General features: G+C 42.6%; 1 protein-coding gene across 1 annotated transcript in view; it reads right to left on the reverse strand.

Annotated features, from left to right (window-relative positions):
- LOC126188732 (lipase 3-like) overlaps positions 1-22,405 on the reverse strand; it is a 148,657-nt gene extending 126,252 nt beyond the window's left edge. The window contains exon 1 of the mRNA XM_049930340.1: positions 22,259-22,405. Coding sequence (XP_049786297.1) covers positions 22,259-22,405 — 147 coding nt within the window. The remainder of the gene's footprint in view (positions 1-22,258) is intronic.
- Between the last annotated feature and the right edge of the window lie 978 nt (positions 22,406-23,383).

Genomic DNA, 23,383 nt, shown 5'->3' on the forward strand with positions numbered 1-23,383 from the left:
ATCGAGATGAATGCAGCTATTACGATACAGATGCTCGTTTGGTGGAACTCATTTTGTAATACCAGAAGAGGATATGGAACATTAGTTTTGCTTGCATCGGAAAGGAAATGTACATTTTCCGTCTGCGTGAGATCAGTCTCAAGTACAACATTTAACAAACACAAGGAAAATGCTAAACTTACTGCAGGTATTTGAAATCAACAAGTAGCTGAGATACAATTCTGACTGACGTTACGAGGTCAAACACAACTCTCCTCTTTTCTGCTAAACGTGACCAAACTGTCGAAAGATCTCTCCACAATTTGCACACAATCTCGGTATCCTCATCCAGTATCTGTCTTCCTCTCTGTTTATATTTACTTGTTTTTTCGTGAAACTTCGGTTTTCAACGACTTATTGCATTATAGCACTTTTGTACAGAAGATCATAACTGAGACATATCTTCTGGCGACTGTAGTAACGTTTTCTGTGCTCACTTTTCACTCTTATGCCGTGAAGTAACTCACGTACATGCTGTGGCACTAACGATGCTTGCGATCGAAAAATGAGTCTGATCACACATTCTGCATAGCGCCGGTACTCGCAAATTCGACATACGGATTTCATCAACGCATGATGATGAGTTTAATAGTGGTAGTGGATCCCAGGGCCGGCCGGTGTGGCCGTGGGGTTCTAGGCACTTCAGTCTGGAACCGCGTGACCGCTACGGTCGCAGGTTCGAATCCTGCCTCGGGCATGGATGTGTGTGACGTCCTTAGGTTAGTTAGGTTTAAGTAGTTCTCAGTTTTAGGGGACTGATGACCATAGATGTTAAGTCCCGTAGTGCTCAGAGCCATTTGAACCATTTTTTTTTAATCCCAGGTCTCGGGTCCCAGAGCTCAAATAGTGCAGTTACTCATAGAGGTCCGGTATGAGCTGTAATTATCGTATGGCAGCGCAACATGGTAGACATTGAAGTGCGTCAATGTGGAACCGAACTAAGTTGGAAAAAAGTTAGTTCCAATTTTGGCCACCAGGTGCAAATCTGACGCTGTGAATGCACGAAAGACAAATGCAAATGTTTCCATATGAAATGGGTTAGGAATGGGACGTGGGCAGAGAAGGTCAAACAAGTGAGAAGCATAATGTTGATTATAATATTAACCGGAGTTTAGACAATTTGTTCAATATGAGCGCTGCAGACGTAGAAAAGTGCTGCATAGTGCCAGATTTGGACCCGGCGGCCAAAATTGTAACTAATGTTTTTCCAGCCGTAATCGGTTCCTCGATAACACATTAGCACACCAAGTTTCGCCGCCATACGATTATTGTAGCTCACAGTGGACCTCACCTGAATTACAACCACTCGGTATGTGCAACGTAAATACTGATAAACAAAACGTTTTCCTAGCTCAAAAACTATTTCGTAAACATTTGATAGAGGTCGTTTATGACTGTCATCAGACACTGTACCCAAGCTGCTTTTGGATATAATTCACAAAAATTAGAGAGTAGGGAACATTTTTTTTTTTTTTTTGGAATAGGAAGGCTATTTACGTTTTACGACTACTTGACGAATCGCATGAAGCACGTGATGATTGACACATTGCAGTAATGAAATCTGCCGAAACACCAACAGTTTCCGATAAGCCGCCACACCAGCTAGGGCCGCCTCCTCAACATGGGTCAAGAATCACCCCTCCATTAGTCCAATGCTGAAGGGCACAGATATACTCTTGAATAGAGGAATACCGTCATTAGAAGCAAGAAGCATGGGGGAAGGTAGCTTTGGGACAGAATGGAGGGGATGAAAAGTCGACGCCGGCACACAGCCTACTCGTCTCGAATAGCACCAACGGGGCCGAAGAGTTTAACGTCTGCATCCCACGGCCGGATCATCGTTAATAGTGTTATATACGGTGCGAGGGGATTTTATATGGGATCGAACGGTGTCCTTGATGTGTCTGGCATTATCTCCCACCAGTGAACGGTGCAGTGGGCTACTGTCAGGCAATTTGCATCCCTATATTGGCTTACATCACCACGGAAACACCTTACACTGGCCAATCGCTATGAACACTACGACAGTTATGTTTCACAAGCTGCGACATTGTTGCGAATAAAACAGTGACCCGTATATACAATAAATTTCCTTTAATTTACGTCTATGGTCACAAACGTTTTGTTAACAGATTACCGGTTTCGGTCTATAATGACCATCATCAGATCTGTAGCAAAAAATGGGAAAAACATAAATACACTCGCAGACTGTCTACAGCTTAAAAACAATACATAGACCATAATGAAAAGTACTACTGACAAATATATGCATTTTTGCGCTTTAAGTATGAAGAGGCATACCTGTTTTATAAAAAAAAAGTTTTAGTTGTTTTTATAAAACAGGTATGCCTCTTCATACTTAAAGCGCAAAAATGCTTATATTTGTCACTAGTACTTTTCACTATCGTCTATGTATTGTTTTTAAGCTGTAGACAGTCTGCGAGTGTATTTATCTCTCTCCCATTTTTTTGCTACAGATCTGATGATGGTCATTATAGACCGAAACCGGTAATCTGTTAACAAAAAGTTTGTGACCATAGACGTAAATTAAAGGAAACTTATCGACAGTCATGTGATGAACACTCCAGGGACATGAGATAGCTTGTGGTATGGTTTCATTATGTTATGGAATCCATGCCTTGGCTTATCGTTGCTGTTATCAGGCCGAAAGAGGGTGCTCATGGTGCTGCGTTAGTATCCCTGCATTACTTTCACCTTTGCCTTAAGTGTTTTACAAGGAAAGGTGGTCTATTACAATCACAACTGACGTCCTAGTAGGTGGAAAAAGTTGTTGCAAGGCGCATGAAGAAGGACCAAACACAGATACACTTACGGAAAAAGTCGCAGCACCAAAAAGCAGTTGTGCTACATTAACTGAAGTTGGTAGGCGTGTTTCTACATGTGAAAGATGATGTCGGTATAAGTAAGCTGTTTATATTTTCTTATTGGCAACGTTACGTAGCGCTCTGTATGAAAATCACTGGCTGTGCTGTGTGCAGTCTGTGGCTAGTTTGCATTGTTGTCTGCCATTGTAGTGTTGGGCAGCTGGATGTGAACAGCGCGTAGCGTTGCGCAGTTGGAGGTGAGCCGCCAGCAGTGGTGGATGTGGGGAGACAGATGGCGGAGTTTTGAAATTTTTAAGACTGGATGTCATGAACTGCTATATACATTATGACTTTTGAACACTATTGAGGTAAATACGTTGTTTGTTCTCTATTAAAATCTTTCATTTGCTAACTATGCCTATCAGTAGTTAGTGCCTTCAGTAGTTTGAATCTTTTATTTAGCTGGCAGTAGTGGCGCTCGCCGTATTGCAGTAGTTCGAGTAACGAAGATTTTTGTGAGGTAAGTGATTTGTGAAAGGTATAGGTTAATGTTAGTCAGGGCCATTCTTTTGTAGGGATTTTTGAAAGTCAGATTGCGTTACGCTAAAAATATTGTGTGTCAGTTTAAGCACATTCTTGTATAATTTTTCTAAGGGGACGTTTCATATGTCGACCCTTAGCCTAGGATACCTCACTGGAATCTTCTGATTTTTTTCTTGTAGTTTGTGTAATTAGTGTAGCTATTGCTTATTGCTAGCCCGTAATTATAGAGAGAATTTCCTTTGTAGTTGCAGTCTTTCATTGTTGTACAGTAAAACAGTTGTGGCATGCATGTAGATTTGCACCAAGTATTTCGCAGCTGCGCTTGCAATTAACTAGATATTATTTTCAGTGCTATGTTAATGTGTTCCCCTATTTTTGCTCTTCAAATTGTGTTTTTCTGTGTTGTCGTGTGAAATATTGTGACAATAATGGCGTGTGAAAAACGTAATACTAGGCTCCAAAGTAAACTGAGAAATGACAGTGAAGACGAAAGCAGTGTGTTAGCGCCACCGAGTAATGAATTAACTAATGTTGAAAGTAGTAATTTGGTAACTGTGCATAGGGAAATGGAGCGGGCGTCAAATAATGGTGTAGACAGTGAAACAGGTAGTAAACAGGGAAGCATTATCGATCGATCGGCCGGCAACAGCTCGCCTCAGGAATCGGGAATGACACAACACAATATCTTTAGCGCAACGCAATCTGACTTTCAAAAATCCTTACAAAAGAATGGCCCTGACTAACATTAACCTATACCTTTCACAAATCACTTACCTCACAAAAATCTTCGTTACTCGAACTACTGCAATACGGCGAGCGCCACTACTGCCAGCTAAATAAAAGATTCAAACTACTGAAGGCACTAACTACTGATAGACATACACTCCTGGAAATTGAAATAAGAACACCGTGAATTCGTTGTCCCAGGAAGGGGAAACTTTATTGACACATTCCTGGGGTCAGATACATCACATGATCACACTGACAGAACCACAGGCACATAGACACAGGCAACAGAGCATGCACAATGTCGGCACTAGTACAGTGTATATCCACCTTTCGCAGCAATGCAGGCTGCTATTCTCCCATGGAGACGATCGTAGAGATGCTGGATGTAGTCCTGTGGAACGGCTTGCCATGCCATTTCCACCTGGCGCCTCAGTTGGACCAGCGTTCGTGCTGGACGTGCAGACCGCGTGAGACGACGCTTCATCCAGTCCCAAACATGCTCAATGGGGGACAGATCCGGAGATCTTGCTGGCCAGGGTAGTTGACTTACACCTTCTAGAGCACGTTGGGTGGCACGGGATACATGCGGACGTGCATTGTCCTGTTGGAACAGCAAGTTCCCTTGCCGGTCTAGGAATGGTAGAACGATGGGTTCGATGACGGTTTGGATGTACCGTGCACTATTCAGTGTCCCCTCGACGATCACCAGTGCTGTACGGCCAGTGTAGGAGATCGCTCCCCACACCATGATGCCGGGTGTTGGCCCTGTGTGCCTCGGTCGTATGCAGTCCTGATTGTGGCGCTCACCTGCACGGCGCCAAACACGCATACGACCATCATTGGCACCAAGGCAGAAGCGACTCTCATCGCTGAAGACGACACGTCTCCATTCGTCCCGGTGTGCGGGACCGTAGCCCAGCTTCATGGAGACGGTTGCGAATGGTCCTCGCCGATACCCCAGGAGCAACAGTGTCCCTAATTTGCTGGGAAGTGGCGGTGCGGTCCCCTACGGCACTGCGTAGGATCCTACGGTCTTGGCGTGCGTCGCTGCGGTCCGGTCCCAGGTCGACGGGCACGTGCACCTTCCGCCGACCACTGGCGACAACATCGATGTACTGTGGAGACCTCACGCCCCACGTGTTGAGCAATTCGGCGGTACGTCCACCCGGCCTCCCGCATGCCCACTATACGCCCTCACTCAAAGTCCGTCAACTGCACATACGGTTCACGTCCACGCTGTCGCGGCATGCTACCAGTGTTAAAGACTGCGATGGAGCTCCGTACGCCACGGCAAACTGGCTGACACTGACGGCGGCGGTGCACAAATGCTGCGCAGCTAGCGCCATTCGACGGCCAACACCGCGGTTCCTGGTGTGTCCGCTGTGCCGTGCGTGTGATCGTTGCTTGTACAGCCCTCTCGCAGTGTCCGGAGCAAGTATGGTGGGTCTGACACACCGGTGTCAATGTGTTCTTTTTTCCATTTCCAGGAGTGTAGTTAGCAAATGAAAGATTTTAATAGAGAACAAACAATGTATTTACCTCAATAGTGTTCAAAAGTCATAATGTATATAGCAGTTCATGACATCCAGTCTTAAAAATTTCAAAACTCCGCCATCTCTCTCCCCACATCCACCACTGCTGGCGGCTCACCTCCAACTGCGCAACGCTACGCGCTGTTCACATCCAGCTGCCCAACACTACAATGGCAGACAACAATGCAAACTAGCCACAGACTGCACACAGCACAGCCAGTGATTTTCATACAGAGCGCTACGTAACGTTGCCAATAAGAAAACATAAACAGCTTACTTACATCGGTTCCAATTTCGCGTCAGGCGCACAAGAGTAACGCTATGAGAATGCAAATCAGGTTTACTTTAAACACGCGCAGTAACGGTCGTGCGTGTTATTTGACTTTGAAATTGGACTTGGAGTGTTGATGTTATTCATGAATGCCTTTAGGCGACAAAGATGCCATTATCAACACCTAACGGAGTTTGAACGACGTCGTGTGGCAGAGCTACGAGAAGCTGGATGTTCCTTCTGCGATACTGCAGAAAGACTTGGCAGAAATGCAGCCACTGTACATGACCGCTGGCAGCGGTACGGGCGCGAGAAGACCGGGTTCAGGACTGTCACACGGCGTTACCGAGAGGCCGTGGCGCATCTTACTGCATTAGCAGCAGCTATGTAATCAGCAGTTGGCACCACAGTGGCACAGCGAACTGCTACAAATCGGTTACTTCAAGGACAGTTCCGACCCAGACGCCCTGCAGCGCACATTCCACTGACCTCAAACGAACGCCAATTGCAACGTCAGTGGTGTCGAATGGCAGCTAGTTGGAGGGCGTGGTTGAGGCCTTTTATGATGAAGGCTGGTTCTGCCTCTATGCCAGTGAATGGCCATGTATTGGTTAGAAGGAGGCCAGCTGAGAGCCTCCAATCAGACTGCCTGCCTGCTAGACACGCTGGATCTATACCTGGAGTTACGGTCTGGGGTACGATTTCGTATGACACCAGGAGCACTCTCGGCGTTATCCGACGCACCCTGACTGCAAATTTTTGCGTGAATCTGGTGATTAGACCTGCCATTCGTGAACAGCATTATAGGTGGTGTTTTCCAACAGGACAACGCTCACCCACATACCGCTCTTCTAACCCAAACCGCTCTACAGGGTGTCGACATGTTGCGTCGGCCTGCTCGACCACCAGACAACTCCAGCGTCATCCACAAACAGCATTAACCGACTCTGTATTAACCAACCGAGTGCAACAGGCATGGCACTCCATCCCACAAGCTGACATCCGGCACATGCACGGTTGCATGGTTGCATTCAATATTCTGGCCGTTACACCGGTTATTAATGTACCGGCATTACATATTTGGAATGGCTTATCTCGCGCTTACATTAACCTGTGATCTCGCAATGTTAATCACTTAAATATGTTACCTAGATAAATGTATGCACGAAATTTCATTACTACGTATTAATTACTTTTTGGTACGGCGGTTGTTTTTCCGCCAGTATACTTGCAGGGAGTGGCGAATAACTCAGCCTCACGGCCGCACGCCTAGGTCGAGGCTCTCGGAGACCTTCAAGGGCAAGGCCGATGGCAACAAAAAATTCGAATTCGCGTAAGACCTTGGCGAGTAAGGAGAGGACGGTGGAATCAAGTGCTGCATTTGGAAGAGATCAAGTTAAATGTGCCCGTCTCCGACGGACGACCACGAGACCAAGCTAAACGTGTCGCCATCCGAAGGACGGTCGTACAAGGGAATGAAACGCTGTCAAACTGGTGATGAAACTTTTGTAGTTAGCATTGGTATATCGGTGTTCAAACACCAGAGATTGCGGCTAACTTCAGGTTTGTTGGAGAAATTAATTCTGAAAGCTTATCTCGACTTTATAACGCATCTGAAGGTGCGTTTAGATGTACCATATTTTACTGCAATATTTGACTGCAATATTGCAGCAATGTGGCTGGAATATACGGCAATTACACAGCAACCGTGTAAATATAAAACATCTATTGTATGAACTGTCAAAAAATTACAATAAATATTCACAGTATCATACGAAAATATTACGCCGTACTGTACGGCTCTGAGCACGATGGGACTTAACTTCTGAGGTCATCGGTCCCCTAGAACTTAGAACTACTTAAACCTAACTAACCTAAGGACAACACACACACACCCATGCCCGAGGCAGGATTCGAACCTGCGACCGTAGCGGTTGCGCGGTTCCAGACTGTAGCGCCTAGAACCGCTCGGACACCCCGGCCGGCGCCATACTGTATACAACAGCACAAAATCGATGGGAAATGGATGTTTTAGAATTTCGCTTGAAATATAACGAGAACAGTCACCAAATACAATAACACCAGATGTTATATATATGTCAGGACAATTCGCAGACGTAATTGAAAATGGAAATCTCTCGTAACAGCTGTTGTAATAATCAATAAATGTTTTAAACAATAATACAAGAACGTTACATACAAGGTGTTCCGTTTTCTTTACAGTCCCACACAGTGGAATTGTGTTTTGTTCTAGAAAATATTTAAAAATGAAAAAACAACTTCTGATATTCTACTGTATTTTTGATACTGTTAATCTGTTTTCGCTGAGCGAGGTCACCGCCACACAAACGACTATGGGCTATGGTTACCAAAGATAATATGACATTAGAAAACATGTACGGAATACGTGCAGGGAAGAAGCTATAGTTGTTTATGATAACAGTAACAAAGAACCACAAACTAACACAGAATTATACGTACGGAATTCTCAGGTGGCACAAATCATATTATACTTACAAGTCACAAACTAGTCACAGTGTAAAAATATAGTTCAGGTTACAAATATCACGAGTGTTTCATGAAGAGTGACACACACACAGCTATACTCGTAGAACCTTTAAACAGCACGGTATTTCGAAATTTAATACAGTTATAGCAGAAGCCTGAAGTGTTACGTGATGTTTAGTGAACTCAAGTTTGAACCCATGGCGGGAAGACGACTATCATTTCGCGGAACACTATTGAGAAAATTTAGAGAACCGACATTTGAAGCTGACTGCAGAACGATTCTATTGCCACCAACGTAAATTTCGCGTAAGGGTCACGAATAAAAGAGAAATTAGAGTTCGTACGGAGTCCTATAGTCAGTCGCTCTTCCCTCGCTCTGTTTGCGAGTGGAACAGCGAAGCAAATGATTATTAGTGGTAGAAGGTACGATCAGCCACGCACCGTACTATTGCAGATGCAGGCGTAAATTTAGATGTAGAAGGTAAATGCAAGGCTGTGGTTTGGGCAGTACATTGTGTTACTGAAGGTACAGGTTTCTAGCGTGCTGCTGTAGGCAGATATACGTATGCGAATGGTCGGACAATAGACACCTGTAGTTCGGCGGTGAGAGACGATGACAGACGCTTGAATGGGGAAAGATAGATGCGGCGCATGGGAAAATTAAAGAGACCTTTGGGGAAACAGAAGCATCTGTATCAATATTAAGAGCACATATGACAAGCCTGCACTAAGCAAAGAAAAGAAGTATGAAGGTTGCAAGGAATGTATAGAGGTGAAAGATTTCAAGAAAATGTTACAGAAATAGATGAAGAAATTGCTAACGACAGATGCAAGATATGATACTACGAAGGGCATTTGACAGAGCTGTGAAACAAGTCCCTCAAAGTAGATTAATTATTCCAATCTTTGGAAGAGCCAGTCATAACATCATAACAAAGCTATTTCACTTGGTATGCATGCCATGTCAGACTGGAGAAACCCGCTCAGGCTTCAAGCAGAATGGAAGAGTTCTTACTCCAAGGAAGGTAGGTGTGGACAGGTGTGAATACTACCGAACATTCAGTTTCATAAGTCATGCTTGCAAAATAGTGAAAGGAATTATTCGCAGGAGAATGGAAAAACTGGTGGAAGCCGATCTCGGGGAAAATCAGCTTGAATTATGGAGAAATGTGGGGCCGGCCGCTGTGGACGAGTGGTTTTAGGCGCTTCAGTTCGGAACCGCGCGACTGCTACGGTCGCAGGTTCGAATTCTGCCTCGGACATGGATGTATGTGATGTCCTTAGCTTAGTTAGCTTTAAGTAGTTCTAAGTCTAGGGAACTGATGACTTCAGATATTAAGTCCCATAGTGCTTAGAGCCATTTGAACCATTAGAAAATGCAGGAGAACGCGAAGCCGTACTGACACTACGACTCATCTTAGAAGATATACCGAACTAAAGTTGACTATAATTACAGAATTTTTTCACTTACAGGAGGCTTCTGACAATGCTGACTGGATTATACTAAATTCGTCAGGCAGCAGAGGTAAAATACAGGGAGCGAAAAGGTATCTACAACTTTTATAGAAACCAGACTGCAGTTATAAGAGTCGATGGATATGAAGATTAGCAGCTGTTGATAAGGGAGTGAGACAGGGCTGAAATCTATCTCTGATATTTAATCTGTAACTTGAGAAGGCAGTAAACGCAAACCAGGAAGACATTTGGAAACGGAATTAGAGTTCAAGGAGAAGAAATAAAAGTTTCTCTGTTTGCCAATAATATTGAAATTGCGCAGGAGACATGGAAGGACGTGGAAGAGTAGTTGAATTTAATAGATAGCGTCTTGAGGCTGTAAAATGAGTAGCAAAGAAAGCAAATGGTAATGAAATGCAACCGAATTAAATTAGTTGCTGACGGAATTAGATTAGGAAATGATAAACTAAAAGTAATGGATGAGTTTCGCTTTTTGGGTAGAAAAATACCTGATGATGGACGCAGAGGAAATGTATGAGGCATAAGTCTTCTGACAGGTTTGATACGGCCCGTGACGAATTCCTCTTCATTTCAGAGTAGCACTTGCTCCTTTCGTCCTCAGTTACGGATGTATTCCCATCTCTGTCTTCCCCTATGAGTTTTTAAACTCTACAGTTCCACTTAGTATCACAGAGGCTATACCCTGATGCGTTAATTCATGTCCTTTCATCATATCCCTTCTTCTTGTCACTGTTTTCCACAAGTTCCTTTCTTCTCCTCATTCCTTACCTTAACAGTCTACTTAATTTTCTACATTCTTCTGTAGCACCACATCTTAAAGGCTTCGATTCTGTTCTGCTTTTTGCTACAGAATAATGTTGAAAATTATCTGCGTCGAATAACTACACTACTGGCCATTAAAATTGCTACACCACGAAGATGACGTGCTACAGATGAGAAATTTAACCGACAGGATGAAGACGCTGTGATATGCAAATGATTAGCTTTTCAGAGCATTCACACAAGGTTGGCGCCGGTGGCGACACCTACAACGTGCTGACATAAGGAAAGTTTCCAACCGATTTCTCATACACAAACAGCAGTTGACCGGCGTTGCCTGGTGAAACGTTGTTGTAATGCCTCGTGTAAGGAAGAGAAATGCGTACCATCATGTTTCCGACTTTGATAAAGGTCGGATTGTATCCTATCGCGATTCCGGATTATCCTATCGCGACATTGCTGCTCGATTTGGTCGAGATCCAATGACTGTTAGCAGAATATGGAATCGGTAGGTTCAGGAGCATAATACGGAACGCCGTGCTGGATCCCAACGGCCTCGTATTACTAACAGTCGAGATGACAGGCTTCTTATCCGCATGGCTGTAACGGATCGTGCAGCTACGTCTCGATCCGTGAGTCATCAGATGGGGACGTTTGCAAGACAACAACCATCTGCACGAACAGTTCGACGACGTTTGCAACAGCATGGACTATCAGATCGGAGACCATGGCTGCGGTTACCCTTGACGCTGCTTCACAGACAGGAGCGCCTGGGTGCACGAATGGCAAAACGTAATTTTTCCGGATGAATCCAGGTTCTGTTTACAGCATCGCGATGGTCGCATCCGTGTTTGGCGACATTGCAGGAAAGCACATTGGGAGCGTGTATTCGTCATAGCCATACTGGCGTATCACCCAACGTGATGGTATGGGATGCAACTGGTTACACGTCTCGGTCACCTCTTTTCGCATCCACGGCACTTTGAACAGTGGACGTTACATTTCAGATGTGTTACGACCCGTGGTTCTACCCTTCATTCGACCCCTGCGAAACCCTACATTTCAGCAGGATAATGCACGACCGCATTTTGCAGGTCCTGTACGGGCATTTGTGGATACAGACAATATTCGACTGCTACCCTGGCCAGCACGTCTGGTCAATGGTGGCCGAGCAACTAGCTCGTCATAATACGCCAGTCACTACTCTTGAAGAACTATGGAATCTTGTTGAAGCTGCATGGGCAGCTGTACCTGTACACGCCAGCCAAGCTCTGACTCAATGCCGAGGCGCATCAAGGCCGTTATTACGGCCAGAGGTGGTTGTTCTGGGTAATGATTTCTCAGGATCTATGCACCTAAATTGCGAGAAAATGTAATCACATGTCAGTTCTAGTATAATATATTTGTCCAATGAATACCCGTTTATCATCTGCGTTTCTTCTTGGTGTAGTAATTTTAATGGCCAGTAGCGTAATAAGGACGTATTGAATCGATTGGTGAAAAAAGAAAGCTCAGTTTGACTAAAGGTAGGGGCAGATTGATAGAACAACCCCAAGGCATCTAGGAGTCGTTATTCCGGTAATGGAAGGAAGTGTTTGCGGCTGGATGGGGGGAGGTCCGGATTAAAACTATGTCGGGAATTTGTCCTGCATACAGTAATCCGATTCTATTTTACGTAGGTTGTTCTCGTTATACAAGATGAAAAGGCTTGCACAGGATAGGCTAGGATGGATATCACAGCGGTTTTCGGGTTGAAGACCACAGCAAGCAATAAATGAAACTGAGTAAGTGGATTTTACGGGTGTATGGGAATTGTGGAGAGATGGCTGAAGTGTCAGGTTACGTTTTTGCGATAAGAGGAGAGTTATATTTTATCTATAGTGTTAGCTCTTTATTAGTTTCACTTCATTCCTATACGTTCTGCTGTTTCCAGTTGTTTACCGGGTGTTGTAGATGAGGTTCATCAAGCAAATCCATCACGCACTTCGTGCCCTACTTATGTGAACATATTTTGCATTCGTTTTCAATAACATCTTTTTCAATTTCTCCTACACTGTGCGCCATTTTTCGCCTGGAGTAGCTCAATATAACTGTAATTACGTGCCAGTGTAATTCATGATAGAAGCCGGCGTAGTGCTCGTGTCAGCTCCGTGTCAACAGATTTTTTTTATCAAATAAATGTTTTTGATAATGATGTAGATATAAGTTGATGACGTCCTACGGAAAAGACCTTTACAATTCGCCTGCGATGCTCTTTAAATGCAAGGGAACGAGAAGACGATTTTAATGCGGCCCAGGTTTCTCCGGTGAAACATTTTCCACGATCTGTTATTTAAATCGCATACTTCTTTAGACGTCATATGCCAGACAACAGCAGACCGTTGCCTTCGCAACGGGGCTACTAAGAATGTCCCTCTTTTCTGTAAACGAGCCTCTAGTCTCAAAAGCGCGTGCGTTACTCGAACAGTTGACAACGGACATTCGAGTGTTTTATTGTACATATTAATTGTTGAAACCTAATGCCTGTCCACTTTATGCAACAGCAAAGCACCACAAAGCACCATACATTTTTCTAGCAATAGTTCTTTTTTTTCTCAACTTATGTAACAACAAAAAGCAGAAAGATCATTCGCTCCTTTAATTTAGCTCCGAAAGCTGTATATTTAAACGTATAATGCTCACAAGTTAACCTGCTTACTAGAGCAGGAGTTCATTCATAATGGTTTGAGTCTATGTGATGCAGTGGCTGTGGGAGAGACTTAAAATGTATTACTTGCAGAATGTTACATGCTGTATACAAGGGAGTATATAGAACAATTAAATATGTTTTTTATGAATAAAAGTTCGTCAACTGTGTGTATCGCGTTTCTTCTTTACTGTCATACATGTTTAGGAGTGAAAACTCCATTTTCTGAGATTTTAAGTTTCAGCTGAAGATTTTCGTTACTACCTGGTGAAGGACTCACAGACGTGGAACGTTATGTAGTTAAATAAAAGGGAAAAAAGAAATGGTTCCGCCGCGCGTGATTAGCCGAGCGTTCTAGGGGGTTTCGGTCATGGACTGTGCGGCTGGTGCCGGCGGAGGTTCGAGTCCTCCATTGGGGATGGGTGTGTGTGTGTGTGTGTGTGTTTGTCCTTAGAGTAGTTTAGGTTAAGTAGTGTGTAAGCGTATGGACTCATGACCTTAGCAGTGAAGTCCCATAAGATTTCACACACATTTGAACGTATTTTGAAATGGTTCCTGATGAACAATAAACTAGAACACTATCCGTAGGTTATAAATACATAGATTTTGCAAAAATCTTAGACTATGGCGAAACTCATCCATATCTCTAGAACTTCATTACAGTGTGCACAGTTCACCACATTTAGGCCAAAGAGACAGGAACACTGCGGTGAAATTTAGTAAACACATTTAGTCTTCAGGAATAGATTAAAATATCCGTAGATGCCAGTTTGCTTGTAACTAGACACACTGCTGACATTGTTAAAAATCTACACAAGGATATTACATAACACTACACTGAGTAGACGAAAGTCATGGGACAGCGATACGCACATGGCGGTAGTAACCTGCAAACAAGGTATAAAAGGACAGTGCAATGCCGGACCTGTCATTTGCTCTCAGGTGATTCAAATGAAAAGGTTATCGATCTGATTATGGTCGCACGACGGAAATTAACAGACTTTGAACATGAAATTGTATGGTTCAAATGGCTCTGAGCACTATGGGACTTAACATCTGAGGTCATCGGTCCTCTAGACATAGAACGACTTAAAACTAACTAACCTAAGGACATCACACACACCCATGCCCTAGGCAGGATTCGAACCTGCGATAGTAGCAACAGCGGGGTTCTGGACTGAAGCGCCTAGAACCGCTCGGCCACAACGGCCGGCCGTGAAATTGTAGTTTGAGCTAGAAGCATGAGACATTGCATTTCGGAAATCGTTAGGGAATTCAATATTCCAAGATTCACAGTGTCAAGAGTGTAACGAGAGGACCAAATTTCAACTATAACCTCTCACCATGGACAACGCAGTGGCCGACGGGCTTCGCTTAACGACCGCGAGCAGTGGCGTTTCCATTTAGTTGTCAGTGTTAACAGACAAGCAACAGTATGTGAAATAGCCGCCAAAGTCGATGCGGAACTTACGATGAACGTATCCGTTAGGACCGTGGGACTAAATTTGGCATTAATGGCCTATGGCACCAGAGGACTGACACGAGTGCCTTTACTAACAGCATGACATCGCATGCAGCGCCTTTCCTGGGCCCGTGACCATATCGGTTGGATCCTAGACGACTGGGAAACCTTGGTGTGGTTCGTGTGAGGTACAGACCCCAAGACGCCATGGACCCAAACTGGTTATATTTGGCTGCTGGGAGACCATTTGCAGCCGTTCATGGACATCGTATATCCGAACAACGATGGAATTTTTATGGATGAAAATGAGCCATGTCACCCGGCCAAAACGTTCTCGATTGGTTTGAAGAACATTGTGGACAATTCGAGTCAATGATTTGGCTACCCAAACCGCCCGACATGAACCCCACGGAACGTTTATGAGACTCAATCTAGAGGTCAATCTAGAGAGTCGTGCTTGGGTAGCTCAGTTGATAGAGCACTTGCCCGCGAAAGGCAAAGGTCCCGAGTTCGAGTCTCGGTCAGGCACACAGTTTTAATCTGCCAGGAAGTTTCATATCAGCGCACACTCTGCTGCAGAGTGAAAATCTCATTCTGGAAACATCCCCCAGGATGGGGCTAAGCCATGTCTCCGCAATATCCTTCCTTTCAGGAGTGCTAGTCCTGCAAGGTTAGCAGGAGAGCTTCTGTAAAGTTTGGACGGTAGGAGACGAGGTACTGGCAGAAGTAAAGCTGTGAGGACCGGGCCGTGAGTCGTGCCTGGGCAGCTCAGTTGGCAGAGCACTTGCCCGCGAAAGGCAAAGGTCCCGAGTTCGTGTCTCGGTCCGGCACACAGTTTTAATCTGCCAGGAAGTTTCATATCAGCGCACACTCCGCTGCAGAGTGAAAATCTCTCTCTGGAATGTAGAGGTCAGCTCGCGCACCGGCAACACTTCCGCAAGTATGGGCGACCTTAGAGGCAGCATGGCTCAGTACTACTGCAGGGCACTTCCAACGACTTGTCGAGTCAATGCCACTTCGAGTTGTTGCACTATGTCGGGAAAAAGGAGGTCCGACACGATATTAGAAGGCATCCCACGACTATTGTCACCTCAGTGGAAATCCACTGGATCGGTCATTCAGGAACACCTAGAATTTTTTTTTTCACAAAATTGCACAACCGCATCGCGTGCTGAATGAAAAGAGAGAAAACTGAAGCTCTCAATAGTTCTAAGAATTTTTGGCTTAAAGAATTCTACCTACAGAAGGCTCCTCTTCCATAATTTTCTTAACTTACTTCCAAAAATCAACTCTTTGCCATTTTTTGTAGACACTTTCGTAAGAAACCTTCATTACGTCGTTTCTTTATGATTACTCATAGCCATAAGAAAATTTTACGAGTTTGTTCAGAAATCGTGAATCCAGAGTTTGGTATATCTTTATACAATTACTTTGAGTTAATGTCTTTGAATTTAAAAAACCTATGTGGCCAATGTTTGGACATATCATTCTATTGTCGCGACAATGTCAAATAACACAATGAAATTTAATCGTGGTGTATCAGTGAAGCAGATTATCACCAAATCCTCGTATTTTACAGCGTTGTAGTTTGACTTCCATTTGGACTCACGCCCCATTTATTTAACAATATAACCAGATGGCAGTTATAAGAGTTGAGGGACAAGAAAGGGAAGCAATGGTTGGGAAGGGAGTGAGACAGGGTTGTAGCCTGTCCCCGATGTTATTCAATCTGTATATTGAGTAAGCAGTGAAGGAAACAAAAGAAAAATTTGTAGTAGGAATTAAAATCCATGGAGAAGAAATTAAAACTTTGAGGTTCGCCGATGACATTGTAATTCTGTCAGAGACAGCAAAGAACCTGGAAGACCAGCTGAACGGAATGGACTGTATCTTGAAAGGAGGATATAAGATGAGCACCAACAGAAGCAAAACGAGGATAATAGAATGTAGTCGAATTAAATCGGGTGATTCTGTGGGAATTAGATTAGGAAATGAGACACTTAAAGTACTAAATGAGTTTTTCTATTTGGGGAGAAAAATAACTAAAGTAGAGAGGATATAAAATGTAGACTGGCGATGGCAAGGAAGAGAAATTTGTTAACATCGAGTATGGATTTCAGTGTCAGGAAGACGTTTCTGAAAGTATTTGTATGGAGTGTAGCCATGTATGGAAGTGAAACGTGGACGATAAATAGTTTAGACAAGAAGAGAATAGAAGCTTTCGAAATGTGGTGCTACAGAAGAATGCTGAAGATTAGATGCATACATCACATAACTAATGAGGAGGTACTGAATAGGATTGGGGAGAAGAGGAGTTTGTGGCACAACTTGACTAGAAGAAGGGATCGGTTGGTAGGACATGTTCTGAGGCTTCAAGGGATCACCAATTTAGTATTGGAGGGCCACGTGGAGGGTAAAAATCGTAGAGGGAGACCAAGAGATGAATACACTAAGCAGATTCAGAAGGATGTAGGCTGCAGTACGTACTGGGAGATGAAGCAGCTTGCACAGGATAAGAGTAGCATGGAGAGCTGCATCAAACCAGTCTCAGGACTGAAGACCACAACAACAACAACATAACCTCCCTCATGTATGACTCATACCACGCCATGACGAAAACCCTGTAATGAAACTAGAATATTTATATAACTGACACAATTAGTTTTAGAACGTGTATTGGCTCGACAGCTAAATTTGAGACGAACTATATAGAAAGTATTGTACCTTAATCGATTAATAGATATCCATTCAGTGTCTTTTTGGATAGCATATGTCACTGGTGCAAGCTAAGTATATATTTCAAAATCATTAGTATGAATGTGAGAGTCACAATTTTAATTTAACAATGTGAAATTTCAGAAATTTTATAATTAATTCCAGGATATTCAACAAGTTATTCAGAAGAAGTATTTTTATTATTAATAATTCAACAATGGTGTTACGTTGACAATGAAAATGAAAATTCTGAAACAGGAAAAAAACGAATCAAAAGTAGGAAGAAAATCTTGAGTGCAACAGAATACCAAATTACTGCTTCTCAAAGTGGAGAAACGGAAATAAATTTCAAAAAGACCACGATATTCGCTTTCGCGAGAATGCTCAATCTGTTATTTAGTCTGATAACAGCCAGTCAATGCTAAAATTATACAACAATGCTGTTGTGGGGCTGAACAATTTCAGCAATGAAAACTGACGTACTTTAACAAGTAAATCAGCGAATAAGAAATACGATACAAAGTGAAGAAAAAATATTTAAATCTGTCGATATAATGATGTACCAAGACAGAAACGGTAGACTTCAGAACATAATTCCTATACAAGCTCAATTTCCCCATTACATCTTCGCAGAAAGCTTCTAGGCAACATAATAAAAGCGAATATATTAACCGGAAGAAAGGCAAGTCACTACTCATACCAAAAACTCCATTCGTATCAATTAGTTTACCATTTTAGGCTCCGATTTCCGTAAGATTTGTGTACAGTACGGCTATCAGTAAATCAGAACGGGAAACATTCCGAGGTGTAATATAAATTCTATATCCCAGAAGGGGCAACTGCTCCTTCTTGCCAACCTTGCGGACGTCTATATCCATGTCGATATCGAGTACTGTGTTTATGTTTCTCCTCATACGCTACCAGTATTACTGTCAATATGATGACGTGCTGCCAGCACTTTGATGGTAAAAAGGTCACTGAAGACCCTCCCTGAACCGAGAATATTTTGATCCTTTGGAAGGAAAACAGGAAGAACTTTTACCGAAATCACCTCGGATTGTTGCTTCTGTACTCTCCTATAATGACTAGGCAGACACAACAGTATGTGGTGTTGCAAAGCTTTAAAATATGGAAAGGACTTTTCGTACAGTTCTTTACTTAGCGTTAGGCGTTTCAAAATTTCATCAGACTGAAGGTATAGAATAAAGCGTACAAGGAGATTAACGATATCCAGTATGCACATAATAACATAAGTACCTATATTAATAATCCATACAGAGAATTTTCAGTATAACATCGAACTTACATTTAAATCAAACTTTAGTAAAAAGAAGCTCATCAAAGTAAGAACATTGGCTGAATTTAATACAGATCTCATCTCATATAGACGGGTTTGACAGTGGCGTTATCTATTCGAACAGAACCGGTGAGAAACTGACGGCAGCGATTGAGGTATCTGAGAAGTAAAGAAAGACTGGTAGGTGGCACTGTCATTGTCCATAGAAATGAAGAATAACTTTACAAAGAACTATAAATAGCAATGAGCTATACGTCAGAACACCGTTAACAGCTTGACAAAGAAACATTTATGCTACTTTTATGGAATAGAAACTCAGATATTGAAAGTAGGTGAAATTTACATAGCATGAAATATGCGTCGTTAGGTGGCATCGTGAACAACGTTACAATTATCAAAACTGGTTAGTTCAATGCAAAGAAACAAAATGTAAGCTGTGAAAGGGAAAGGTTACAGTCATCATAAAATAAAATTTTATTCAAATATCACCGAATGTACTCATATTACAAACGTAGAGCACGTAATAAAAGACATACATCATGATCATCTTGGTGAACCTAGATTAGTGGCAACAACTTGGTACAAAAGGAAGCCGATTCTACAGTTAAAACGATTTTTGTTTTTGAAAAGAACTTCTACATCTAAATCTACAACAATACTCTGCAAACCACATTTTAGTGCCTGGCAGAGGGTTCATCGAATCACTTTCACAATAATTCTCTATTATTCCAATCTCGTACAGAGCGCGGAAAAAACGAACTCTTATATCTTTCCGTGCGAGCTTTGATTTCCCATATTTTATTATGATGATCGTTTCTCTTGGTGTAGTATCGTTTCTTCATGGTACAGTATTAGATTGTAATAACAGGCCAACCGTTATCACTTTACAACTTTCATTAAGATAAATGTTGCTAGAGCATGACCAACAGTAGTCATACTACAACAGTCAAATATACAATGAATTGCATGCAAAAGAACTTTTTAAGCAAGCCTAAATAAGTGGTAACAATTTGAAATGAAATAATAGACAACGGAAGTATCAAATATGCTTACATGCGATGAAATCCGTATTATATTCCGCCTATGAGCTCAGTTTCGTGAGCATTTTACTAATGTTTGATGCAAATGCAAGTACGATATTAACTGAAAATTCTGGGTATGGATTACTAAGATGGGTACTTCCGTTATTTTGTACATATCGCTAATTTCATTACGCGCTTTATTCCACAGCTTCCGTCTGGTGATGATGATGTTTGGTATGCGGGGCGCTCAACTGCGCCGGCATCAGCGCCCGTACAATGTCCCAATTTTTACGCAGTCTAATTTTTTTACAATCCAATCTAGCCACTGTCACGAATGATAATGATGAAATGATGAGGACAACACAAACACCCAGTCCCCGGGTAGAGAAAATCCATAACCCTGCCGGGAATCTAACCCGGGACCACGTGATCTCGAGGCAGTAACGCTATCCACTAGACCACGAGCTGCGGACCTTCCATCCGGTGATGAAATTTTTAAACGAGTGAGTTTCTAAAGAATTGTCCTGTTAAGATCTTTCCATATTTCAAAGTTGTGCCAAATCTGAATGGTCGCCTTTAGATTAGATTAGATTAATTATTCATTCCATAGACCCATAAAAGAGGGAATCCTCCTGGGTGTGGAACATGTCAGATAAACATATTACAAAAATGTAATTAGAAAAACTTGAGTTTCATTAATTTTAATGATCGTCAGTCAATAAACAGTAAAATTATGTACATGAATTAAATTTAAACTTCTAATATTTACAGGTTTAATACTTACATCTGCTTTCGTTAAATCCATCATTCAGACATTTGCTAGTTTCTTGGCTATTACAACCAAGTATTGTTAAAAATTAAAGTAAATTATTCATTTCAGTGATCCTCAGTTAAGAACAGTCAGATTATGTACAAGATTTAAAATTAAACTTCCCCTATATACAGACTTGAGACTAACATCTGCCTTCCAAACATCCAATGTTCACACAGTAGGTAGTTACATGGCTGTTACAACCAAGTATTGTCAAAAATTAAAGTATAATAAATTTTCATTAAAATGGTCTACTGTACTTGTTGAGAAACTCATGGATGGAGTAGAAGGAGTTGACCACCAAAAATTCTTTTAATTTATGTTTAAATTGTGCCTTGTCTGAAACTAAACTCTTAATGGTTGCTGGTAACTTATTGAAAATATGCGTTGCGGAATACTGGACTCCTTTCTGGGCAAGATTAAGTGATTTTAAATCTTTATGTATAGTGTTCTTATTCCTAGTATTGATACTGTGTACTAAGCAGTTAGTTGGAAAAGAGATGTATTATTTAAAACAAACTTCATTAAGGAATAAATATACTGAGAAGCTGTGGTTAATAGGCCCAATTCTTTGAATAGGTTTCGACATGATATTCTTGGATTTACACTACTCATTACTCTCATTATGCGCTTCTGTACTCTAAACATTTTTTCTCTGTTTGTGGAGTTAGCCCAAAATATGATACTATATGACATAATGGAGTGAAAATAAGCAAAATATGTCAGTTTTTTTATATTTGTATCTCCTATATCTCACATCATTCGCATTGCAAACACAGACTTGTTTAGGCGCTTTAGCAGTTCGTTAGTATGTTGCTCCCAACTGAATTTATTATCAAGTTGTAATCCCAAGAATTTTACACTCTCGACTTCTCCTATTTCCATGTTATCATATTTTATACACACACCAGAAGGAAAGCTCTTGGAAGTTCTGAACTGCATATAGTGGGTCTTTTCAAAGTTTAATAAGAGTGAATTGGCTAGGAACCACTTATTAATGTCAGTAAAAATTTGATTACCTGCCCTTTCTAAATAAATATTTGATTTACTATTTATTGCAATGTTTGTATCATTTGCAAATAAGACAAACTTGGCATCTGGTAATGTAACAGATGACAGGTCATTAATATACACAAGAAACAGTAGTGGACCTAGTATGGAACCTTGGGGAACACCACATGTAATTTCTTTCCAGTCAGATGATGCCTACTGCTGAAGTGTTACGTAATGACACCCTATGTTTTCTATTAGTAAGATATGACTGAAACCACTTTGCAGATCTACCAGTGACGCCATAATATTTTAATTTACTTAAAAGAACGCTGTGATTCACACAGCCAAACGCCTTTGACAGGTCACAGAATGTGCCACTTGCCTCTAATTTGTTGTCCAATGAATGAAGGACATTTTCGCTGTAAGTGTAAATAGATTTCTCAATAACAGAACCCTTAAGGAACCCAAACTGCGACTTTGACAGTATGTTATTTTCACTGAGGTGTTTAAGTAGACGCTTGAACATAACCTTTCCCTACAATGGATGCATCTCCATCAAGTAATGGGGTACGGAGTGTGGCGTGCCTCACCGTCGTCATGAAGATGTCCGCGTCGTACGAGAAGACGTAGGCGCTGGCAGCCGCCGCTATCATGACCAGCGACAACGCGGCGCCGGCGGTCGCACTGCGCGGGCTTTCCATTGCTACTCGCGCCGCGCCGTCCGGCGGCCCACACATATAGCGGGCTGTCTCCTGGTCCAGTAGCGACTTAGTGGGGGGCGGGGGGGGGGGGGGGGCTGAAGGCCGCACGCAGCCGTGGCCCAGTGCTTCGGCCCGCAAGGTCGCGAGCGACGACCCGTCTGTGTGGGGAGGGAGGGGGGGGGGGCGCCCCGACAGTGCCACCCGCTCCAGTTATGACACAACACGTCGTTTATCCATGGAGTTCGCTGCTGCTGGGGGAAGAGGAACGGTTTGGCCGACCTCACACTGGACAAGTTAGCTGACGTCGACGTGGAGCTGTACGAGTTTTATGACGTCACTGCCTGTCATTTCACACTGAGGAGGCATTGCCTAGCATGAAACTGTAATATTATTGGATTTCAGTTACTTTGCATGTGAGATATTTGTCATTAAAGGAAAGGACAGCCAACGAGCTGTAGTTCGTAAAGATGCTAACAAGGGAATCTCCCCATCGCACCCTCTCAGATTTAGTTGTAAGTTGACACAGTGGATAGGCCTTGAAAAACTGAACACAGATCAATCGAGAAAACAGGAAGAAGTAGTGTGGAAGTATGAAAAAAATAAGCAAAATATACAAACTGAGTAGTCCATGTGCAAGATAGGCAACATCAAAGAGCGTCTGAGCTCAGGAGCGCTGTGGTTCCGTGGTTAGCGTGAGCAGCTGCGGGACGAGACGTCCTTGGTTCAAGTCTTCCCTCGAGTGACAAGTTTAATTTTTTATTTTCAGACAATATTATCAGTCCGTCCGTCCGTCCGATGCGAGGTAAAAACATGTTTTGACAGATCACAGGGAAAGCTGTTCGACTGTGAAACTGTTGCATTTGTTGCAGTTTGTGTGACAAACTCTTATGTTTTCATCACTTTTTTCGGAGTGATTATCACTTCCACAAGAAAACCTAAATCGGGCAATGTAGGAGGATCTTTTTAAAACCATTCGCCAAGTGTACAACATATTCCTGTCATGTGACGCACATG

The sequence above is a fragment of the Schistocerca cancellata genome, chromosome 5, assembly GCF_023864275.1.
Source record: "Schistocerca cancellata isolate TAMUIC-IGC-003103 chromosome 5, iqSchCanc2.1, whole genome shotgun sequence".
Classification (NCBI taxonomy): domain Eukaryota; kingdom Metazoa; phylum Arthropoda; class Insecta; order Orthoptera; family Acrididae; genus Schistocerca; species Schistocerca cancellata.